Source organism: Physeter macrocephalus, chromosome 14 (genome assembly GCF_002837175.3).
Source record: "Physeter macrocephalus isolate SW-GA chromosome 14, ASM283717v5, whole genome shotgun sequence".
Classification (NCBI taxonomy): domain Eukaryota; kingdom Metazoa; phylum Chordata; class Mammalia; order Artiodactyla; family Physeteridae; genus Physeter; species Physeter macrocephalus.
Window position 1 is genome coordinate 26,130,635 of NC_041227.1, and position 22,094 is coordinate 26,152,728.

Consider the following 22,094-nt stretch of genomic DNA (forward strand, 5'->3'; position numbering starts at 1 on the left):
TTGTGGCAAGCGGGGGCCACTCTGCATCGCGGTGCACGGGCCTCTCACTATCGCGGCCTCTCTTGTTGCGGAGCACAGGCTCCAGACACGCAGGCTCAGTAGTTGTGGCTCACGAGCCCAGTTGCTCCGCGGCATGTGGGATCCTCCCAGACCAGGGCTCGAACCCGTGTCCTCTGCATTAGCAGGCAGATTCTCAAAACACTGCGCCACCAGGGAAGCCCGAGTATTCTTTTCTTAAAGAAAAGGAAGAAAGTCATAAATACAGAACTAGGTTAGAAAGGGAAATTGTTTCTAGAATGACAGAAGAAATAACAAATTATAAAATATTAAAAGCTGACAATCATAAAATCATAAAATCTGGAAACATAGCATAATATTTTATTAATTAGCTGCCATGATATGGTTCTATAATAATTTTTTCTCTACAGTTTTTCCTGTATATTCTTTGACCATATACTCATAAGACAATGATTTTGTTGTCTTTTTAAAAAAATGTGAAGATGATAATTTAGTGTTTACAAGATTGATTGACTTTTTTGGTGGATAGTTTAAACAATTTTCTTTAAGTTGTAAAGCTTAATGCCATGTTAATTCTTAGGATTATTGTCAAATTTGAGGAAACCTCTAAATTTCTTTCATACATAAGCTATGTCTTTTTATATAGTGACTAAGCTTAAATACTTTTTGGGTTGACAGCACATTAACTAGTTTTATTGTCAGCATCCCCATGTGGTGGCATAATATGAATTTTACATTATCTTCATCCATATCAGTATCTCATGTCAAATAAGTGAAATATTTGAATCTTTCCCCAAATGTATTTATATAATTCACTCCTTTTAATTACTTAGATTATCACAACAATCTACAAGTGTATTCATTACTTTGATTAGAAATGTATCTATTCCTCTTAATGAATTACCATTGCCCTTTGGTATCTGCGGGGCAATTATTCTCCCACAGATACCAAAATCCACGGATGCTCAAGTCCCTTATGTAAAATGACATAATATTTGCATATAACCTACTCACACCCTCCCCATACTTTGAATCATCTCTAGATTACTTATAATACCTAATACAGTGTAAATGCTATGTAAATAGTTGCCACTGTGTGGCAAATATAAGTTTCGCTTTCTGGAAATTTTTGGACTTTTTTTCAAATATTTTTGCTGAAGTTGGTTGAAACCACGGATGCAGAACCTGTGGATATGGAGGGCCTACTATACTACTTTTGTTACCATCTACAGGCCATTTCTTCTGTAAGACATTGCTAGGGTAGAAATGCTAAGTAAGGCATGACCCACACAATGAGATCATACAACACTCAAATTCCCTCATGGACATACTCGCTGTTTACAGTTCGCCATATCCCTACAAACATAGGACTTTGATATCTTCTAGTTTGTGCAATTCCTATTAGAAAGGAAGAAAAAACGTGCAGTGCATTTATAATTGTATAGGCTGCACTGCCAAATATACTTCTGCTTTTAACCAGGCTTTGCGGGGAACCAAATCTTCTGCATAAAGTTTAATACATCCGATGATCAGAAGAATTTTCTGTAGACTAGCTCTGGCACTGTATGTTCCAAATTTTGTTTTCCACCCATTTTGCACTGATGCTGGGCACTGATACAACATGTGGCCCTGCACCTTCCTGTCACAGTGCAGGGTGAGTCAGCACAGTGGACAATAGGGGTATTCCTGGAAGCCATTCCTACACTGAGACGGATGCAATGACACAACTAAAGATGAAAGGGGCTGTGAACCGTATAAATTGATCCTTCTTGTCCTAATCTGTTCAGGCTGCTATAACAGACTACCATAGACTGGGTGGCTAAACAACAAACATTTGTTTCTCACAGTTCTGGAGGCTGGGAAGTCCAAGATCAAGTTGCCAGCAGATTTGGTGTCCGGTGAGAACCTGCTTTCTAGTTCACAGACAGCTATCTTCTTGCTGAGTCTTCACAAGGCAGAAAGGTTGAAAGGTCTCCTTTATAAGGGCACTAATCCCATATTATTAACCCATCAGGCTGGAGCCTTCATGACCTAATTACCTCCCAAAGGCCCCATCTCCCAATACCATCACATTGGGGATTAGGATTTCAACATATGAATTTGGGGGGACACAGACATTCAATCCATAACACCTCTGAACCTAAATTAATGTACACCTAACTCAACTCTGCCTTAGCTTCATCCTTCAGGTACTCCATTGCCACAATACAGTATGATAAAGGGAGAGTTGAAAGACATCGATAAATATCGATGTTAAATATCTTACTTCTGAAATGTTTACAAAAACACACACCCAGGTGAACACACTGCTATGTTTCTCCCAGGGCCTTGGAGGGGCCCATGCAAGCAAGGGCCCCGAAACTGAAGATTCATTGTGGTCAGGATAAATCCACCCATAGGACATGAAGCTAGAATAATAAGTAAGGGGGAGACTACGCAGGACCCTGTAATTGTTAGGAGGGAGTTTGTTTTTATTCTAGGAGCAACAGGAGGACTCAGAGGGCTTTAAAGGGGGGAGACCCTTCTGGCTTCAGTGTGGACAATGGGTTCAAGGAAGGCAAGTGACATGAGGGAGACTGCTGAGAAAGCTGTTGGAGCTTTTCCAGGAGGGAAGTAGCTTAGACCAGGGTGGAGAGGGTAGAGGCAGTGAGAAGTGGATAAAGTCCTATTTGAAGGTGGAGTGATGGGCTTGCTTATGGAGTGATATTAAGGTAGAGGTGAGGTTGGCCTCAAGGGCATCTCCCAGATGTCTGCCTGAGTGGTCACTGTGACACCGTTCCCTGAGGTGGGAAAAGGGGAGCTAAACCCGAGAGCTGAATTTTGTCTCTAACATCCCCAACTATGTGACCTTGGACAGGTGGCTTCTCCCTCCAGGCCATTTCCTCATCTCAAAAGGAGGGAAATTACTAACTACCTTGTGAGGTTGTTTGAAGAATAAATAAGACAACCCATCAGCAAGGAGCCTGGGACCTTATCAATAACCTATATATTGGATGCCATTGTTATTCCAAGATTTATCAGTATTTACTATGAAGTTCAAGGGAGGAAACCAGCCTTTGATCCATATGCTTTTGTATGATTTTTCTTATGTTGTAGCAGTTGGCTTTAGCTATTGAAAGCTGTGATATTCCAAGCTGTGATATTCCCTAAAGTGCTGGTCAACGTGACTGACATTTTTAACAACAATAATGACAGCTAATATTTATTGAGCATTTATTATTGCTAGGCTCTTTACATGCTTCATCTCACTCATCTCTTACAATACCCTATGGCACAGGTACTTTTATTATCATCATTTCCATTTTACAGATGAGAAAAACTAAAGTTAAAGAGATTTAATAACTTCTCCAGGGACCTCCTCGCTCTAAGTGCAAAAGATGAGACATCATCCTGGTGATGTTCAGAGGCCAAGCAGAGGGGTCAGACATTACCACCCCTCACAATTGTTTTGTAGTGACTAGTGACCGGGTCGCTGAACAGGTAAGCTCCTCGAGCAAGCACCACGTGGAAAACTGCTCTCGGTGTCCCTCATCCCCGCCCCCATCCGGGTCCCTGTCCCCTGCCCCGCCCTTTGCCCCCCCTACCAATGCCGCCTGTCCTTAGCCCCGCCCACCCTGCCGCCCCCGCCCTAGGCCTGCCCTGTTCCCTGCCCACTGCCCCGCCTATAGCTCCGTGCTATCCCCATATGCCCCTCCCCTCGCCCCGCCCCAGTCCACTGCCCCGCCCCGCCCCGCCCGTCGCCCGGCAGCTCCCTCCCAGACGCCCAGCAGCTCAGGGAGCGGAGCGCCAGAGATCCAACGCGCGGTTCTGGCGACTCCTCCTCCAGCCCCTGTTCGGGCGCGCCTCGCTTCAGACCCTGCGCTGGAAGTAGGGCGACGGGCGGGACCTGGGGGCTGGAGGCGGGCTGGATCACGGGGGCCGCGGCCACCCTCATCCCCACACGTGCCCCGCCGGGCTCTTCACCGGCACGAGCCCTGAGGGACCCCGCCTGAGGGGAGGCAACGGGCGCTTGCGGTCATTCCTCAGCCTCGGTTTCCCTCTCTGAGTACCCGGGCTTCAACTCTGGGGAGTCGTGTGTGGAGGGAGCCCTAGGCGTCCGAGCCCTTGGCTCTCGCCGTCTTCTCCTCAAACCCCCGCCCCGCTCCAAGACCCCAGCACCATCCATTCCTCACCCCTCCCCCCTTCTCTCTCCCTGGAAGAAGCGCCCTCTGTGGCTCTCTCCCCCCGCGACGCCCCCTCCCCCCAGGGTCCGCTTTCTTCCCCTTCCTCCCGCCCTCTGCTCCCCTTCGCCCACCGCCCTCACTCTCCTCACTGGGACCCTTTTCCACGAATTAAGCCTCCTCCCTGGCTCCTAGTTCCATTTACTATCCTTAGCTTTACTTTGCATGAAGTCAGTTCAACCTAGAAATAACTCACAGGACAATGGGGCTTCTGTGGGGGATTTTTTGTGGGGTGAGGTAGGAAAATCAACGTCTCTGGAAAATCAATGTCTCAGGAATAAATCACAGAGTTGTTTTTTTCTTAAAGTTTACTAGTAATCATACACCTGGGAGCAATTGAAAAAGACAAATTGGAATTTATTCTAAAATACCAAACACACAGAGGAGAAAGGAAGAAAGTGGAGCCAAGGCAGGCATAGGCCATACACATTAAAATCTCTAGCTGTCCCATTGAGGAATGTGGTTTGGTAGATTGCACAACCTTTATTTTGGGCCCAGTGATTTGATTCTTGGGGTGGAAATGGGCATTGATCAAAGTTCATCTAAGTTTTTAATTCTGTGGCTGATTTTGTTTTTGTATTTGCTTTGGTTCAGTTTTCTCTTTTATCAGAACTTTAAGTAGAAAAGAAGTTAAAAAATGGTTCTCTAGTGGCAGTTTAAGACTACCTGCATGTAAACAATGACTTGATTCTTCTCTAGAGGTCAGCCAAAGCGTTATGACATCCCTGTGCTTAATACTGGAGCCTTATGATGTTATTGAGAATAGTACAGTTTGTGGAAATGTGCATAATTATTTTGTCTTTAAGTGAAGGCTTTCTTTTACCATTCTTATTTCAAAACATTAAATTTGATTTTTTTCTTCCCTTCCTCTGATTCTTTTCCTATAGTTTTTTTTTTTAATTAATTAATTTATTTTTTGGCTGTGTTGGGTCTTCGTTGCTGTGCGCGGGCTTTCTCTAGTTGGGCGAGCGGGGGCTACTCTTCGTTTCGCTGCAGTGCGTGGGCTTCTCACTGCGGTGGCTTCTCTTGTTGCAGAGCACGGGCTCTAGGCGCGTGGACTTCAGTAGTTGTGGCACACGGGCTCAGCAGTTGTGGCTCACATCCTCAAACCCCCGCCCCGCTCCAAGACCCCAGCACCATCCATTCCTCACCCCTCCCCCCTTCTCTCTCCCTGGAAGAAGCGCCCTCTGTGGCTCTCTCCCCCCGCGACGCCCCCTCCCCCCAGGGTCCGCTTTCTTCCCCTTCCTCCCGCCCTCTGCTCCCCTTCGCCCACCGCCCTCACTCTCCTCACTGGGACCCTTTTCCACGAATTAAGCCTCCTCCCTGGCTCCTAGTTCCATTTACTATCCTTAGCTTTACTTTGCATGAAGTCAGTTCAACCTAGAAATAACTCACAGGACAATGGGGCTTCTGTGGGGGATTTTTTGTGGGGTGAGGTAGGAAAATCAACGTCTCTGGAAAATCAATGTCTCAGGAATAAATCACAGAGTTGTTTTTTTCTTAAAGTTTACTAGTAATCATACACCTGGGAGCAATTGAAAAAGACAAATTGGAATTTATTCTAAAATACCAAACACACAGAGGAGAAAGGAAGAAAGTGGAGCCAAGGCAGGCATAGGCCATACACATTAAAATCTCTAGCTGTCCCATTGAGGAATGTGGTTTGGTAGATTGCACAACCTTTATTTTGGGCCCAGTGATTTGATTCTTGGGGTGGAAATGGGCATTGATCAAAGTTCATCTAAGTTTTTAATTCTGTGGCTGATTTTGTTTTTGTATTTGCTTTGGTTCAGTTTTCTCTTTTATCAGAACTTTAAGTAGAAAAGAAGTTAAAAAATGGTTCTCTAGTGGCAGTTTAAGACTACCTGCATGTAAACAATGACTTGATTCTTCTCTAGAGGTCAGCCAAAGCGTTATGACATCCCTGTGCTTAATACTGGAGCCTTATGATGTTATTGAGAATAGTACAGTTTGTGGAAATGTGCATAATTATTTTGTCTTTAAGTGAAGGCTTTCTTTTACCATTCTTATTTCAAAACATTAAATTTGATTTTTTTCTTCCCTTCCTCTGATTCTTTTCCTATAGTTTTTTTTTTTAATTAATTAATTTATTTTTTGGCTGTGTTGGGTCTTCGTTGCTGTGCGCGGGCTTTCTCTAGTTGGGCGAGCGGGGGCTACTCTTCGTTTCGCTGCAGTGCGTGGGCTTCTCACTGCGGTGGCTTCTCTTGTTGCAGAGCACGGGCTCTAGGCGCGTGGACTTCAGTAGTTGTGGCACACGGGCTCAGCAGTTGTGGCTCACAGGCTCTAGAGCGCAGGCTCAGTAGATGTGGTGCACGGACTTAGTTGCTCCGCGGCATGTGGGATCTTCCTGGACCAGGGCTTGAAACCGTGTCCCCTGCATTGGCAGGCGGATTCTTAACCACTGCGCCACCAGGGAAGCCCAATATAGTTTTGTATTTTAAATAAAAGTTTCTTTTTATAAGAAAATAATTTGAATTGAATAATGCATTGAATTAGAAGATAATCTATTTTATAGAATTAATGAAAAATGGTTTTGCTTGCTGTAAAATAGCACTGAAAGATTTTTGTATCAAAATTTAAATGTCTTTTAATGTTCTCTGTAGTTCACTAAATACTACTAAGGAATACAGGCACCATGTTCTACACACATGTGCTTATGAGTAAGCGAGGGCCATTGGCCAAAATCTGGCTTGCAGCTCACTGGGAGAAGAAACTCACAAAGGCCCATGTATTTGAATGTAATCTAGAAATAACCATTGAAAAAATTCTTTCACCTAAGGTATGTTATTCATTAAAATTATATTATGTATTTGCTCTGACTTATGGAGAGGAAAGGAATTAAAATACATTATATCATGAAATATATTTCCAAGGAAGCTTTACTTCTTAAATGGTCTTCTCTTTTTTATTTCCTATAGCATTTATTGTCTGGACATAAACATATATTGATTTCTGTTGGTAATTAACTCTTTTATATGTTTATCATAGATTGATTGGATCCTGAAGGATAAAGGCCATGTTTCATACATATTTTGTGATTTTTTCTTATTCCCTAACAAAATACTGTATACATAGTAGATACCAAATGAGTATTTCTTAGAAAAATAATGGGTGAATGAATATGGAGAGTAGAAAGAAAGGAGGTTTGAGTATAAATCAAAATATATATGAAATCACTTCATAAATAAGGTACTATGTTCATTATAAAACACTGTAACAAGCTATTAGAATTTGCATTAAAATATTTTAATATTTTTATAGGTTAAGTAGTTTTCTTCTTGAGAGAAGGATGAATTATAATTGAAAATTTACCATGTGTCAGGCACTGGGCTAGACTTTATGTACGTTCATTAGTTTACTTAATCTTCAAGAAGCCTATGAGATAGGCTTCTTTTAGCCTCAGTGAAGTGTGGTAATTAAAAGCATGAACTTCTGAGTTGGTCAAATTTAAATTTAATTCCTCCTCTATCACTTAATAGTTTTGTTACTTTGGGCATGCTGCTTATCATTTCTGAGTCTTAGTTTTTTCTTCTGTAAATAGCGGTTGTTGTCAAAATTAAATAAATTAGTGTATGAAAAGCTCTTAGGACAATGCCTGGCACAAAATAAGTATATAATAAATTGTAGCCATTATTAATAAATTGAAGTTCAGGAAGGTTAAATGACAGCCTCAGCAATTGAGCCACGGCTTGACCCCAAGTCTGCCCGACTGCAAAGGTTATATACTTCCCATAAAAACAATAATAGCATACTTCACGTAAATGCCATATTAGATTATCTTCACTGAATAAAAAAGTTAATCATTTTACAAGGTGAGGTAAAAGTTAAGTGATTCACCTTAAATAAGAATACAAAATGTCTGCTTTTTAAAGAGAAGAAATTCTTATTATTTTATAATTTTCAAAGAACAGAGTTTATGAATCTAATTTTTAATATTCTAATACTTTAAAAAATTTTGAAAGGTGAAAATTGCACTTCGAACTTCAGGACACCTTCTTTTGGGAGTTGTTCGAATCTATAATAGGAAGGCAAAATATCTTTTGGCAGATTGCAGTGAAGCATTGCTTAAAATGAAGATGACATTTCGCCCAGGTATACATGCAATATTGATTTGTCTCACTCGTCTTTGTTCCCTTTTGCATTTTTATTTTGGGTGGGCTCTTTTAATTGGCAGCACTCTGTAATTCCAGCGTGAGTATGGTGAATGTAAACTTCCTTCTGACTCTAAGTTTCCATGGTTAAGAACAAATTATATTATTTTCCTTGCTCTTTTCCTGTGTTTGCAGGAAGAGGTTATGCTTTCAAAAACTTGGAATGTTTCTGCATATTTACACAAGAAATATACTTAATGCTACCACACTTGTGTAAGAAACTCTGATATTCAGTTTTAATGGGTCACTTGGTCTGCCATATCTGTTTTTGCCTTTATGAGATAAATTAGAAATAGTGTGATTGACAAAACCTAGATATCAATAATTGTTGTTTTCACAATTCTCAAGACTCTAAGTACAATAGCATGCTATTTATGAAATATTATAGAAAATCTCTAGGCATTCCAAAGTGCTAGAGATTTACATGTGTCATAAATAGAACGCTTTCAAATTTTTATTTAATTTTAATTTTAGTTTTAAGACTTTAGTCACTTTCCACCTTGTATTATGTTTATCTAAGTACAGACCTTGCCTCTCACACTGGTCTGCAAGCTCCTTGAAGGCAACATCTTTGTCATACTTATTTTCTGAATCTCTTATAGTGTTTGTCTCAGTGCCTTGCACATACTGTTCCCTCAATTAATATGGGTGAATCAGGATTGACAAGGTTTTTTTTTCTTTATTTAAAATATCTGTAGAATCTCTTAGTAGATTTACAATTATATCAAATATGGTTCAGTGAAATAAATTTGTTCATTATTTCACTTATATATTCCATAAATATTTATTAATCTCATACTTTGTGTGAAACACTATGTTGGCTCTGGGATACAAGGACAAACAAGACAAATAAGGTCCCTTTGAGCCTGGTGAGAAAAATCAGATAATGAAAAAGGTTTTCTAAAAAAATTACTATAATAATTATAGATTGTGCTATGAAGGAATATAAAAAGAGTACTACTACAGAAAATAAGAGAGAAGTGTATTTTAGTTAGGCTAATTGGGAAAAGCCTTTCTGAGAGGATAGAATTTAAGCTCAGACTTGAAGAATGAGAAGTATCCAGCCATGTTAGAAGTCCATGAGGGAATAGCATTCTGGGCAGAGGGAACTGCAAGAGCAAAGGTCTGAGGTGGTAAAGTGCTTGACTCATTCAGAGAGCAAAAAGACCAGAACAGTCAGAGTAGAGTGAGTACGGGAAGGTGTTGTTAGATGATGCCTATAGGTTTTGTAGGGATACAGGGCCCTGATTAGAAATTTGGATTTTATTTAAGTGCACTGGGGAAGCCCCTGAGTCATTTTACATATGGGGGTGATCTGATCTAATTGCATATTTAAAATATCACTCTGGCTGTTTTGTAGAGAATAGACTGAAGAGGAGCAGGAGTGGATACAGGGAAACCAGTTAGAAGACTAAGCAGTTAGTCCAGAGAGAGAAAGCAGAGATTTAGTTGGAAGTTTATTTTATAGAGCATCATGGCTTATTGAATGTGGTATTATATCCTTTTCAGGACTGGTTGACCTTCCAAAAGAGAATTTCGAAGCCGCTTACAATGCGATCACATTGCCAGAAGAATTTCATGATTTTGATCCCCAAAATATGAAGTAAATTATTTTATTTTCCTTCAATTTGATTTTCCTGGTATTTTGTTGTTTTACATTTTCAGATTTCATGAATGCAGATGGAACATAGTTAACAACTGAAATACACATGCAGTTGACAAAGACAAATTTAGTGTGAAATTTCGAAGTACAAAACCAAAAATGTATCATATTTGCTGAATGTAGTTTACAATATTGACAGTATATTCATTCATTCAATATTTGTTGGGTGCCTGCCATATGCCAAGCACTGTTCTAGGCACTGAGGAGATAGCTCCTGGCCGCATGAATCTTATATTTTAGTTGGGGGAGACAGGTAATAAACAAACAAGTAAATATATAGTATGCTAGGAGATGATCAGCATTATGAAGAGAAATAGAAAAAATAATAGAGAGATCAGGAAAGACTTTTCTAATAAGGTCCAAACAGAAATCTAAAGGAAATGAAGGAACAAATCATTCAGTAATATGGGGAAGAATGTTCCATGTAAAGCAAATGGAAAGGCTCTAGGGCAGAGCATGTTGGACCTATTCAAAGAACAGCAAGGAGGCAAGTGAGGCTGGAGTGGAGTAAATGAAGGGCCCAGTGGTAGGAGATGAGGTCAGAGAAGTAGCTGGGGTGCAGATGATGGAGGGTGTCATAGGCTACAATGAGGACTTTTCTTTTACTCAGATAGAGAGCACAGGAGGGTTTTGAATAGGAAAGTGACTGGATCTGACTTCACTTCAACATGCTTCCTCTGGCTACATACTATAAGGGGAAAAGGAAGGAAGCAGAGAGCCTGTGAGAAGATTATTGCAGTAAGAAGTCCAGACAAGAGATGATAGTCTCCATGATCAGTTCTCAGTCTTCATTTATCAAGGTGGTAGCAGTCAAATTATGGATATATTTTGAAGGCAGAACTGACAGAATTTGTTAAGGATTAGATATAGTTTGAAGAGAAAGAGAGAAGTGAAGGTTGACTGTATGATTTTTGGCATGAGAATGGAGTTACCAGTTTAATGAGATTAGGATAACTAGAGCATGGCAAGTTTAAAGAGGGCAAGGTAAAGGAAGTAAATTAGGCTTTGGATATAGGTTTTGAGATGACTGTTACACATCCAAGGGTAGTAGGTAGGTAGTTGAATATCTGGATCTGAAATTCAGGAAAGACGTTTGATGGGATATATAAATTTGAGAGTTGTGAGTATGTAGATGGAACTTCAACCATGAGTCATAAGAAATCCCTGAGGGAATGAGTGTAGATTTGAGAGAGAGAGAGGTCTGAGGACTGAATGTTGGGTCATTCCTAATAGTAAATAATCTGGGAGATGAGGAAGAACGAATAAAGGAGATGGAAAAGTAACAGCCAGTGAGGTAGGAAGAAAATCAAGAGACAGTAGTATTGCAGAGGCCAAGAAGAGAATGTGTTCCATGAGGAAGGGAGTGAACATCAATTTCAAATGCTGTTGGGTATGGTAAGTAACATAAGGACTGAGAATAGCCCATTGGATTTGACAACCTGGAGATCATAGTTCATTATATCATATGTATAATGAACTAGTGTTTGTAAGGAATACCATTGAGAAAATAAAATTCTCCTTTGTCTTTATAATAAAACATGTTTTTTGTTTAAGGGTGTTTGTTTGTTTTGAAGTATACTGCAAAATCATTGTGTTCTGTTCACGTTTTCCTCAATCTTATATTCCTCCATAGTGCTATTGATGTTTCAGAACACTTTACTCAGAACCAAAGCAAACCAGAAGAAATCACACTTAGAGAAGATTATGGCAATGATCTACTTTTCCACTCTGGGAGCTTTGGTGAGAATATTTGAGAAATTCAAATTACAAGTCATAATCAATTATATTTGCATTTTTGTATTAAAACAATGCCAAAGCTATTTCTATACCAGTAGCAATATCTTTAGAATGAATTTTTTGATGTATAAATGTAACCCCCCAATGAGTTTATTCTTGCCTTTTTCTACTATAGGTGTCAATGCCAAGACTCAGGCTTAGCCTATGCTTCCCTTCTCAGTGTACAACCGTTTATTAAATATCTACTATATGTCAGGTGCTATCACAGGCATGGGCAAAACAAAGTTTAAAGAAGCATTTCCTGCCCTCAAGGAGCTTCAGGCTGGGAGAGAGACATATAAATAAACAGTTGCTGTAGTTAACATATACACAAGGTTTTACACATGTGCTGCATACAGAGCCTTCAAAATATATTTCCTCTAAATATGATATCAATAACAGATATTAAAATAGCTTGGGAGTGAGGAGGAAATACACACTAAATACACATTGATTGGGAAACAGAAACCGTTGAATGTATTTTAGAATTAAAGCTATATGGTGTAATTTAACTATATAGTATTTGTTCTTTTTTATGGCATTTACCACTCTCTGATTTGTATCATGATATTTATTGTATTGGTCTGTATTGTTCTGAAAACTCCACGAGGGTAAGATCTGTGTCACATTCATCTTTGACTTTCTTATAGTGCCCAAAGCAGTGAGCATAGGAGAAGGCTGGCCTAAATTTGTCTTAGGTGGAGGAGGGTGATCAAGCATCAGTAATGCTTGAGCTACCTCGTAACCTCCACTTCTCATCCTGACTCTCTTTCCATAACTCTTATGATCTATAGCTGTGTTTCTCAAATGATATGTGGTGAAGGACCAGTTTTATAATTTTTTTCAATTTCCTATCTGTCATGGAATGCTACTTTTGTAAAATATAATAAAAATTAATTACTAGAAAAATTTACAAACTTACTTAAAAATCAACATGTAAGCCTCAAGTTTTTGTTATTAGATCCAACGTGTATAAAATTACTCTGCGACGTTATATTAAAACTTTGTAAACATTTACCTCTAATTTGTGTATTTACTCTGTTGTGGACCAACACCATCCACAGACCCTACTTTGAGTAGCACGCATCTCTTACTGGCTGTTGCCCCAAACCTTGAAATGTAACACATTGGTAAAAACTTAATCATATTTCCTACTGCCCAAGATACTCTTTACACATTTCCCTGTAAATGCTACTGCTCTTCTTCAGCCCTGAAACTTTAGGATCACTTTTAACTATGCTTTCTATAAGCTTCATACCAGTGCTAATTAAAAAAAAAATTGGAAATGTCTCTTAGGTATTCTTTCTGTTTCCCTAGCCACCAGTACTAAATATATATATATATTTAGTTCACCAGTACTAAAGTGCTGAAGTGCTGTATACCCTCCTACACAGTTTCTTCCAGGCCCCACATTTTATACAGCTCTGCAAGAGAAATTGTCCTTAAATTCCATTTTTTTTCCACATCACATTTCTCTTCTTAAGTGCCTTGGGTCCCTATAACTTACTGATAGATACTCCTGCCTCTCCTCAAGGCCCTCTGCCAATTTATCACCATCTTTATTAACTTTGTTTTACCTTAATGTAGACTTTTTGCTCTAGTCAAGCAAATGTCTTACCAGTCAACCAATACAATTTAGTTGTTCTCAGTTCTGTCTACTACAATTCAAGAAGGTGGGGAGAACATGTCCTGAGTAGACTGACAGACCTGGGTTTGAATCTGGGCTTCCTCTGTTGATTTGCTGTGTGATATTGGGCAGATCACCTAGCTTCTCTGAGCCTTACTGCTCTATATGTAAAATCGGGATATTACTAGCAACATCACAGTTATTTCCCTTATTCTCTCCTTTAGTACTCTCTACCAATAAGGGATTTTCTCTCCTTCAAAAACTAGTTCAAACCTAATGTCCTCTAAGAAATATTTAATGTTAATCCATCCTATTCTGGATTATAGTATAAGAGTGAAAGCAAAGATTATTTCTTTAATTTTTTGGTGTACTCACAGGTTCTCATGATGTTCAGTGCTCAGAATATACTGTCTGTTCATAAATGTTATTATCTTATTGACCAAGCTGATTTATCTTTTGGGAGCTATCAAGGTGCACCTGGAAGATGTGAACAATATTTTTAGTTCTTTTGAAAAAGTTAATCTTTTCTATTGAGCAAATCTTTAGTCCAATACAATGAAGGTTGCCTTTTTTAGCTCTTTCTTTCTAGAAAATGTAGGCCTGTAGAAAAATTTCCAGTGAGCGATACTTCATGAGTTTCTTTACTGACTAGCAGTGACGTGGGTTGCTAGAGGAAGGAAAGAGAGGACCAACCTCTGACCCCTGGGATTTCAGACTTCTAGACTCTGACCTCTGGGGTTTCAGACTTCTTGGACCTAAAGATTCAAACCCAAGGAAGGGAAAGACTATGCATGTACTGACAGCCAATCTGGAAGCAGGTCAGTTTGAAGCAGGGAGTTCATTTTATCTGCTGCTGTCAGTGTCTTAGGAGTTTTCTCTCATTAGTCTCCATTTTGCCAGAATTCTAACACCGTTACTAAGACGATCTTTGCTGCCTTCAGATCCTGGCTCTATCATTTATTAGGGTTGTGACTGTGTGCAAGTTATGAAACCTTTCTGTGGATGTTTCCTTGTCTGTACAATGAGGATTATAATAGTATCCTCTACTGCATAATACAATGCACATAGTAACCACTCAGTTTATGTTAGCTGACCAGGTTTTTTTTTTTTTTTTTTTTTGTGGTACGCGGGCCTCTCACTCTTGTGGCCTCTCCCGTTGTGGAGCACAGGCTCCGGACGCGCAGGCTCAGCGGCCATGGCTCATGGGCCCAGCCGCTCCGCGGCATGTGGGATCTTCCTGGACCGGGGCACGAACCCGTGTCCCCTGCATCGGCAGGCGGATTCTTAACCACTGCGCCACTAGGGAAGCCCAGCTGACCAGGTTTTATCTTTTTTACTGCTGTATCCAACCCCTAGCATATTGCCTAATACCTAGTCATTCAATAAATATCTATTGAACAAATGTTATAAGCCTATTCTTTAATATTTTACCTACCTTTCCATTACTTAGAAGGCAGACATACTCCTTATTTTCCAATCCCTCCTTATGGACAAACAACTCAAGCAAATGTCCATGAAATAATATGAAATAATACTCTATCAAGTAGGATATGACCCACCTAAGGTAGAATAAATCATTCCACTGCCAATAATAACCTTCTGGGAAGTATTAAACTGTACCACCACTAAAAACTCTATCCTGATATTTTGGCAATTTTTGCTTTTTGTGTTGGAAAAAGTGTTAGACTAGAAATCCAGGCTCCACTGATTAGCAGAATGACTTGAATAATTCAAATAATTCTTTTTCTTTTTTCTTTTTTTAATGTAAGTATAGTTAATTTACCATGTTGTGCTGACCTCTACAGCAAAGTGACTCAGTTTTATACATATATACATTCTTCTTTTAATATTCTTTTCCATTATGGTTTATCCCAGGAGATTGGATATAGTTTCCTGTGCTATACAGTAGGACCTTGTTGTTTATCTACCAACCCCAAATTTCCAGTCCATCGGTCTCCCTCCTCTGCTCCCCCTTGACAACCACAAGTTTGATCTCTATGTCTTTGAGTCTGTTTCTGCTTTGTAGATAGGTTCATTTGTGCCATAATTTAGGTTCCACATATAAGTGATATCATATGGTATTTGTTTTTTTCTCTCTGACTTACTTCACATAGTATGATAATCTCTAGGTCCATCCATGTTGCTGCAAATGGCATTATTTCATTCTTTTTTTATGGCTGATTCGTATTCCACTGGGTGTATATATATATATATATATATATATATATATATATATATATATATATATATACACACACTACATCTTCTTTATTCATCTGTTGATGGCCATTTAGGTTGTTTCCATGTTTTGGCTATTGTGAATATTGCTGCTATGAACATAGGGGTGCATGCATCTTTTTGAATTATAGTTTTGTCCAGGTATATGCCCAGCAGTGGGATTGCTGGATCAAATGGTAATTCTATTTTTAGTTTTCTGAGGAACCTCCATACTGTTTTCCATAGTGGCTGCACCAGCTTACATTCCCACCAACAGTGCAAGAGGATTCCCTTTTCTCCACACTCTCTCCAGCATTTATTATTCTTAGACTTGTTAATGATGGCCATTCTGACCCGTGTGCAGTGGTACCTCATTGTAGTTTTGATTTGCATTTATCTAATAATTAGTGACGTTAAGCATCTTTTCATATGCCTACTGGCCATCTGTATGTCTTCTTTGGATAATTCAAGTAAATTTTTAGCTCTTATTTTTCTCATCTGTAAAATGAAAGGAGCTATTCAAAATGATATCTAAATTCTAGCTTCTAACCCTAAAATTCTGTGTTTCTATGACTAACTCAATATTAATTATATGTATTTATTTAGAGGAGGAACCTGAAATTCTCAGAAGACATAGCTTCTTTGATGACAACATATTGCTAAATTCCAGTGGTCCTTTAGTTGAACATCGTTCTGGAAGCCTCACTGGAGAAATATTTCTGTTCTATGACAGTGGAGATGGATTTGGAGATGAAGGGGCTGCAGGAAAAATGATTGGTATGCTATCTGATGGAATAAAACTTCCAGTATGTTATGTAGTTTGACTGAAACAAATATCCAATTTCTATATGACCAAACTAAAATTTCAGATATGCTTCTGTGTCATATAGGTCAACAAATTTTTTTACACAAGTTTTCAAAGTCTATGGTATATTTAAAAATTTAGTCTAATTCCAAGTAAATAGCTGTCTGTTTAAACACATTTATCATATAGGTTCTTGTTTTTATTTTTACAAATTTCTAGTCTTTAGAGGGGAAGAAATGAGGTAAATATATTCCTCACAAAATATACTAGATTGTATACTAGAGAACATTGTTTTCTTTAGCAGAAATTGTGGGACAGCTATTCTAAAGGATCTGTCCAGCATTTTATATTATTATTTTATATTTATATTATGATATTATTATAATGTCATCATAGAAATAGGATAGAGAAAACTTGGAAATCGAAATGCACTTAATTTTAAAGATACTGACCATTATATATCAAATCTTTTTTAAAATTCTCTAGTTTACAGTAAAAGGCTGGTTATGGCAAACTGTTTGAAATTTGAAAACTACGAAAAATAGTGGCTCTACCTTAGATCTCTACCAAAGGAGTTTGAAAACTTTTACTTCTTAATTTGAAATCTAAACATGGCTTTGTAACAAGGCTACTATCTTGGTAGTTTAGTAAATATTTCCTGAAATAAACGTTTATAAATAGACTTTTAATAAAGGAAAGGAAATTAAATATATAAAATTATCCTGAAATAAACGTTTATAAATAGACTTTTAATAAAGGAAAGGAAATTAAATATATAAAATTCTATGTCACACTGCATGAAACGTGGTAGTCTATATAACCAGTCAAATCTAATTAAGTAGGGTTCACTCATTTTTGCATCCCATCACAACTCCTTGCATGCAATACTGTCAAGTGTTTAGTGAACAAATGACAGATTCAACTCTGTATAACCAAAGTGTTTGTTGTGTTTTCAAGACAGTCTATTGCAAGATGATCAGAATATCCTGTTAGAAGACATGCATTTAAATAGAGAAATTTCCGTGCTTCCTGAGCCTCCCGATACTATAGTGGGTATGTTGTTTCTTTTGTGTAGAATGTGAACAGATACTAATATTCAAATTAAGCCTCAAAACTTATGGGTTTAAGTAGCAGTATAGTATAGTGAAAGATAATAAAGTGTTGTCCCTCAAACTCTTAGTCTGACTTTAGATAATATAGAATAGAAAACTAAGTTCTGGGAAAAGTACAATGATGGGTATTTAATCGGGATTGGGTTTATTTGTTATGAGAGCACATTTAAATACTCTGCCAAAATACCCTGCTTTTGAATCATTAAAATAATATATGTTACATAGTAAAAGCATCATTAATGTTTGACATTAACATGGTTATTAATTATTAATATCACAGTAATATTAATATAGCTTGACTATATATAATTTGATAGAAATTACAAATTTGGGGATATTTTCTACTTGAAATTGATGTGAAAGTACCTCAGATGATTTGAAGTCTTGTAGTCTGATTTTTCTTAAGAATTAAAAGAATAATTAGCCCCATTTTGATTTTTCACTCTTTTTGATGTTACATTTGCTTTCTAACACAGTAGTAGAAATTTTAAATGTAAAAAGAGGCAATAAAAATTTAGTTATGTGTGGTTCTTTATGAGTCAACTAATCATTAACAGAACACAAATTTTTTAGCAGACACATTGTCAAATTTATGTCCATCATTTATTGTGGTTCCTATCTCTGTTTTCACTTCTGATGTGACTGTAGCCCAGCCTTAGATGTGACAGGTGCAAGAGGGTGATAATACTTGATTCACCTGAACACTGCGGGCCTCAGACTGTATAATCTCTGAGTCTCTTCAACTCTATTAAATACATGATTCTAAGAATTCAGATGTGGCTCCAGTTAGCAATATAAATCTACAGTTAGTTTATCTTTCACTTTAATTCTCATACAGTCCTCTAGTTTGCAACATAACCATTTTTTTTTTAATAAATCCTTTTATGGCAACGTTGATTAGTAGAACCAGATAATCCAGAGTGTGTATGTCCACCTGAAAATGAAAAAATGGATGAAACCACATTATCAAATGAAGAGGAAGGATTTACCCTTGACCCAATTGATACTTCAGGTCAGAGTCATTCATGTTTTTATTTTTAGTTTTGATGCACTACTATCTTATTTACCCTGAGGTATTTTAATAATTCTTAAAATATTATAGGAGATAGTCAATCTAGTAATAACATTTATAATACAATAAGGGAAAGGTGTGAAGAAAATTTGGGATGGTCCTTTCATTATATTCAGTCCTGGTCAAACCTTCTATCCAGCTTGGGAAATTGGAAAATATAAAACAGAGTTCAGTTCCAATAGTTATCAAGCCATTATTCTGGGCACAGAAATGAAGACATAGTTCCTGCTTTTCAGAAGCTTACAATCCGATCAGGAGATAAATAAGCATGCAATATAAAATAAGACAGAGTAAAAGGATTGGAACAGAAGCACTGAATATGAATCTAATATATAACTAGATCTTTTAAGAATATTCTAGTTTTAAATAGTATAATTGATATTTCAGTTTATAAACTCAGGCATTCCACTTTTTCTTTGCGAAATTCAACTCTGAGCCTCTATCCCACTTGGTTGGCAAGAAATGCAACCTGCAAACCTCCCCTATCTGCCCTGAGCCATGTATCGTATCAAAGTTTGGGGGAGGGGTACAGCAGGTGGAAGGGAACCTCTGGTCATCAGCCACACCACCGTGTGATACCCAGTGTCCCAGCCTACATAATCTCTGGAGTCATCACACAGCCAGCCCCTTTGGAATCTTGTCATATTCCCAAGATTTTACTGAGGCACATCAGCAAGCAAGTTCCTTTGGCTCCATCTGATCTCAGATGTCCACCCATTCCAGAAAATCTAACTGCCCCCCATTCCCCTTTTGCATCTTTACTAAGGAAAAGCTTGACTTCTACTTTCTACCCGGCCAAATTAGTTAAAGGAGCAAAATCCCATGGCCCTAACTACCTACTTGGAATTTGTATATGAATTTCAGTGGGGGAGGGAAAAATACACTGGACAAATACAAATTAATGTTTTAGAAAGTTATCCTGTTAGGTAGATATTTTAAGGAACTTCAGAACTGAGTGACTTCCCTCTCAATATGCTCTCTGCTCCACATTTCTCAGTTGTCCACTTAGTAGATCAACAGGGTGCCTGCCTCCTAAGCACTTTACAAAATATGTTAACCCTTGGCTGCTGAGACATACTGGCTGTGCAAAAACCATATAAAACATAATTTTCAGTAGAGAGAAGGGGATTTTCTTCCCAAGTCAACTCTGTAGGTTGTATTGAGGTAGACATTTCTTAGATATGCAGTGCCTAGAATATCATTATACAAAGTTGTACAACCTATCACATTTGTATATATTTATTATATTTAGACATTGCTGAAAAAAGAAAAGGCAGAAAGAGGAAACTGCTCATAGATCCAGTCAAGGAGATCAGTAGCAAAATTATGCATAGACAGCTTACTTCCTTTACGGACACACTCATGGTTTTGGAACTTGCACCTCCTACCCAAAGGTTGATGATGTGGAAGCAGAGGGGAGGAGCAGACACACTTCTGTCAACTGCTGCCCAGGATCTGACTCATGCTGAACTGAAAATGGTAATAGTTTCTATTCTTTTACATGGGTGCAATGTTTGGTGATAAATAAATACATATTTATATTCATATATACAATGGAATTTAAACTTGTGAAAAAATACCCCCTTTTGAATTAATTTGCTGGATGTGTGTGCATGAATAATAGTTTTAACTTTTTAGCATATATGCTTGTATTTTGTTGAATTGCTTTACTTGTACAAAAGCGAGAAACAAAAATGTATATTTTTACAGTTGTTTACAAAATGCTTTATGTCCTCTGGCTTTAAACTTGGAAGAAAATTGATGCAGAAGGAGTCAGTAAGGGAAGAAATGGGAAGCGAAAACATAGTAGGTGAGACATCCTAATTCTGTTGGTGTTGAGGGGAATGTTGTAGAAACAAAAATTTGATTTTACATTTCAAAATTAAGATGGGATCCAATTCCATATTCCCAAGTATAAATGCTCTTAGAAGAGTACTTGAACTTAAAAGAAATTGTTAGATCAGCCTTGCATTCTTCTATGTGGATTAATTTTTGTCCAACAAACTACCTTAAAAAGATGAAGTATATATACTATGTGGACTATTCTTAATCTCACTCTTTCCCACCTCTGCCACCCACAAAGGCAGTACTCACAAGCCTTCAACAAAGAAAATTTTATATCTCGTAGGATAATGTTTCACTTTAAGACAACTAACATGAAAAATCACTTAGTGATAAGAATAGCATTTAAACAATACAGTTAACCTGAGATATAGATATATCTATTCACCTAGAGGATACATGAAATTTTAATAATATTAATAATGAATTATAATTGTGGCTATTATAAAGGAATAATAAAGCCAACTTATGTGGTGAGTGAAACTCTGCTTACTGAAGGCATTAAAATCTGCTGAACAATATACTAAGATGGGCTTGGTATATACATGTTGTCTTGTGAGTTAAATGTGTGGGAATGAGTGTGGAGGAGATAGGTGGTGGAACATGGGGAGTAGAGGTGATAAAGAGGCAGATGAGGGTAAAGGGAAGATAAATATGTGAGACCTGGGGTGCTATAAGAAAGTTTGTGCACCCTTAAATTCTTGGATTCTAAGTTGTCTGTCAGAAGTTTTCTTTTGTAACAACCATATCCCAATTTTAACTTTGAAAGATATTTTAGTGAAATCTTTTTTACTTCCTTAATAATTCAGAGACCTCCATGATGGAAGAGCCAAATTCCCTGCAAGAGTTAAGTCAATCCAAAACTTGGAAGGAAGCGACTGATGGATTTAAGTGTAGCTCTCGTGAGGATACCAATAAAAATATTAACTCTGATGTAAGTTAACCAAAGAGAGTAATAAAAATATTATTATCTTCCTGTCACATACAGTGAAGGAACATTGAGACTCTGGTATATTATCTTATATTTATAGTTTATATTTCATCTTATGTTATTCTGTAACTTCTTTAGTATGTAGCAGTACTACAGGGTAAAACATAATTTCCATCTGCAGAACAGTATTTTCTAGAAGTTTAGGATAGTAAATCACAAGATAAGTAGTTTCATACTGAAATAGTATTTTGCATGGTACACTGAATAAATGATTATACCTGAATCTGGTTATATGCTGAGGTCTCACATTCAATATGTCATGGAATCCTTTAGGAGTCTAGAAAATACACCTATGTTTTGCTTCTGATCATAAGTTCACCCTTCCCAACTCTAAGAATAATATGTGTTAGACCCACCAATTATCTTAGCCTTGAATCTGAAAGACTAAAGATCCATGACCAAAAAATTTTTTTATATTTTTACTTGAAGACATAAGTTTTATTTGAAAAACAGTTATTTAAAAAATGTAGTTGGAAACAGTGTGCTGTAAAATATTTTCCCAATGTCACTTTATTGACTGTACAAGTGTAAATATTATACCACACCAGATAAAAATAAACCAGTGCTTTTCTGGTTTGT

At 37.8% G+C, this 22,094-nt stretch overlaps 1 protein-coding gene across 1 annotated transcript in view; it reads left to right on the plus strand.

Moving 5' to 3' along the window:
- Window positions 1–3,766: 3,766 nt before the first annotated feature.
- Window positions 3,767–22,094, plus strand: part of RAD21L1 (RAD21 cohesin complex component like 1) — a 29,631-nt gene continuing 11,303 nt past the window's right edge. The window contains exons 1-9 of the mRNA XM_055090675.1: window positions 3,767–3,885; window positions 9,920–10,013; window positions 11,707–11,813; window positions 16,300–16,470; window positions 17,456–17,551; window positions 18,512–18,622; window positions 19,935–20,161; window positions 20,393–20,492; window positions 21,334–21,458. Of these exons, the coding sequence (XP_054946650.1) occupies window positions 10,009–10,013; window positions 11,707–11,813; window positions 16,300–16,470; window positions 17,456–17,551; window positions 18,512–18,622; window positions 19,935–20,161; window positions 20,393–20,492; window positions 21,334–21,458 (942 nt within the window). The 5' untranslated portion in view covers window positions 3,767–3,885; window positions 9,920–10,008. The remainder of the gene's footprint in view (window positions 3,886–9,919; window positions 10,014–11,706; window positions 11,814–16,299; window positions 16,471–17,455; window positions 17,552–18,511; window positions 18,623–19,934; window positions 20,162–20,392; window positions 20,493–21,333; window positions 21,459–22,094) is intronic.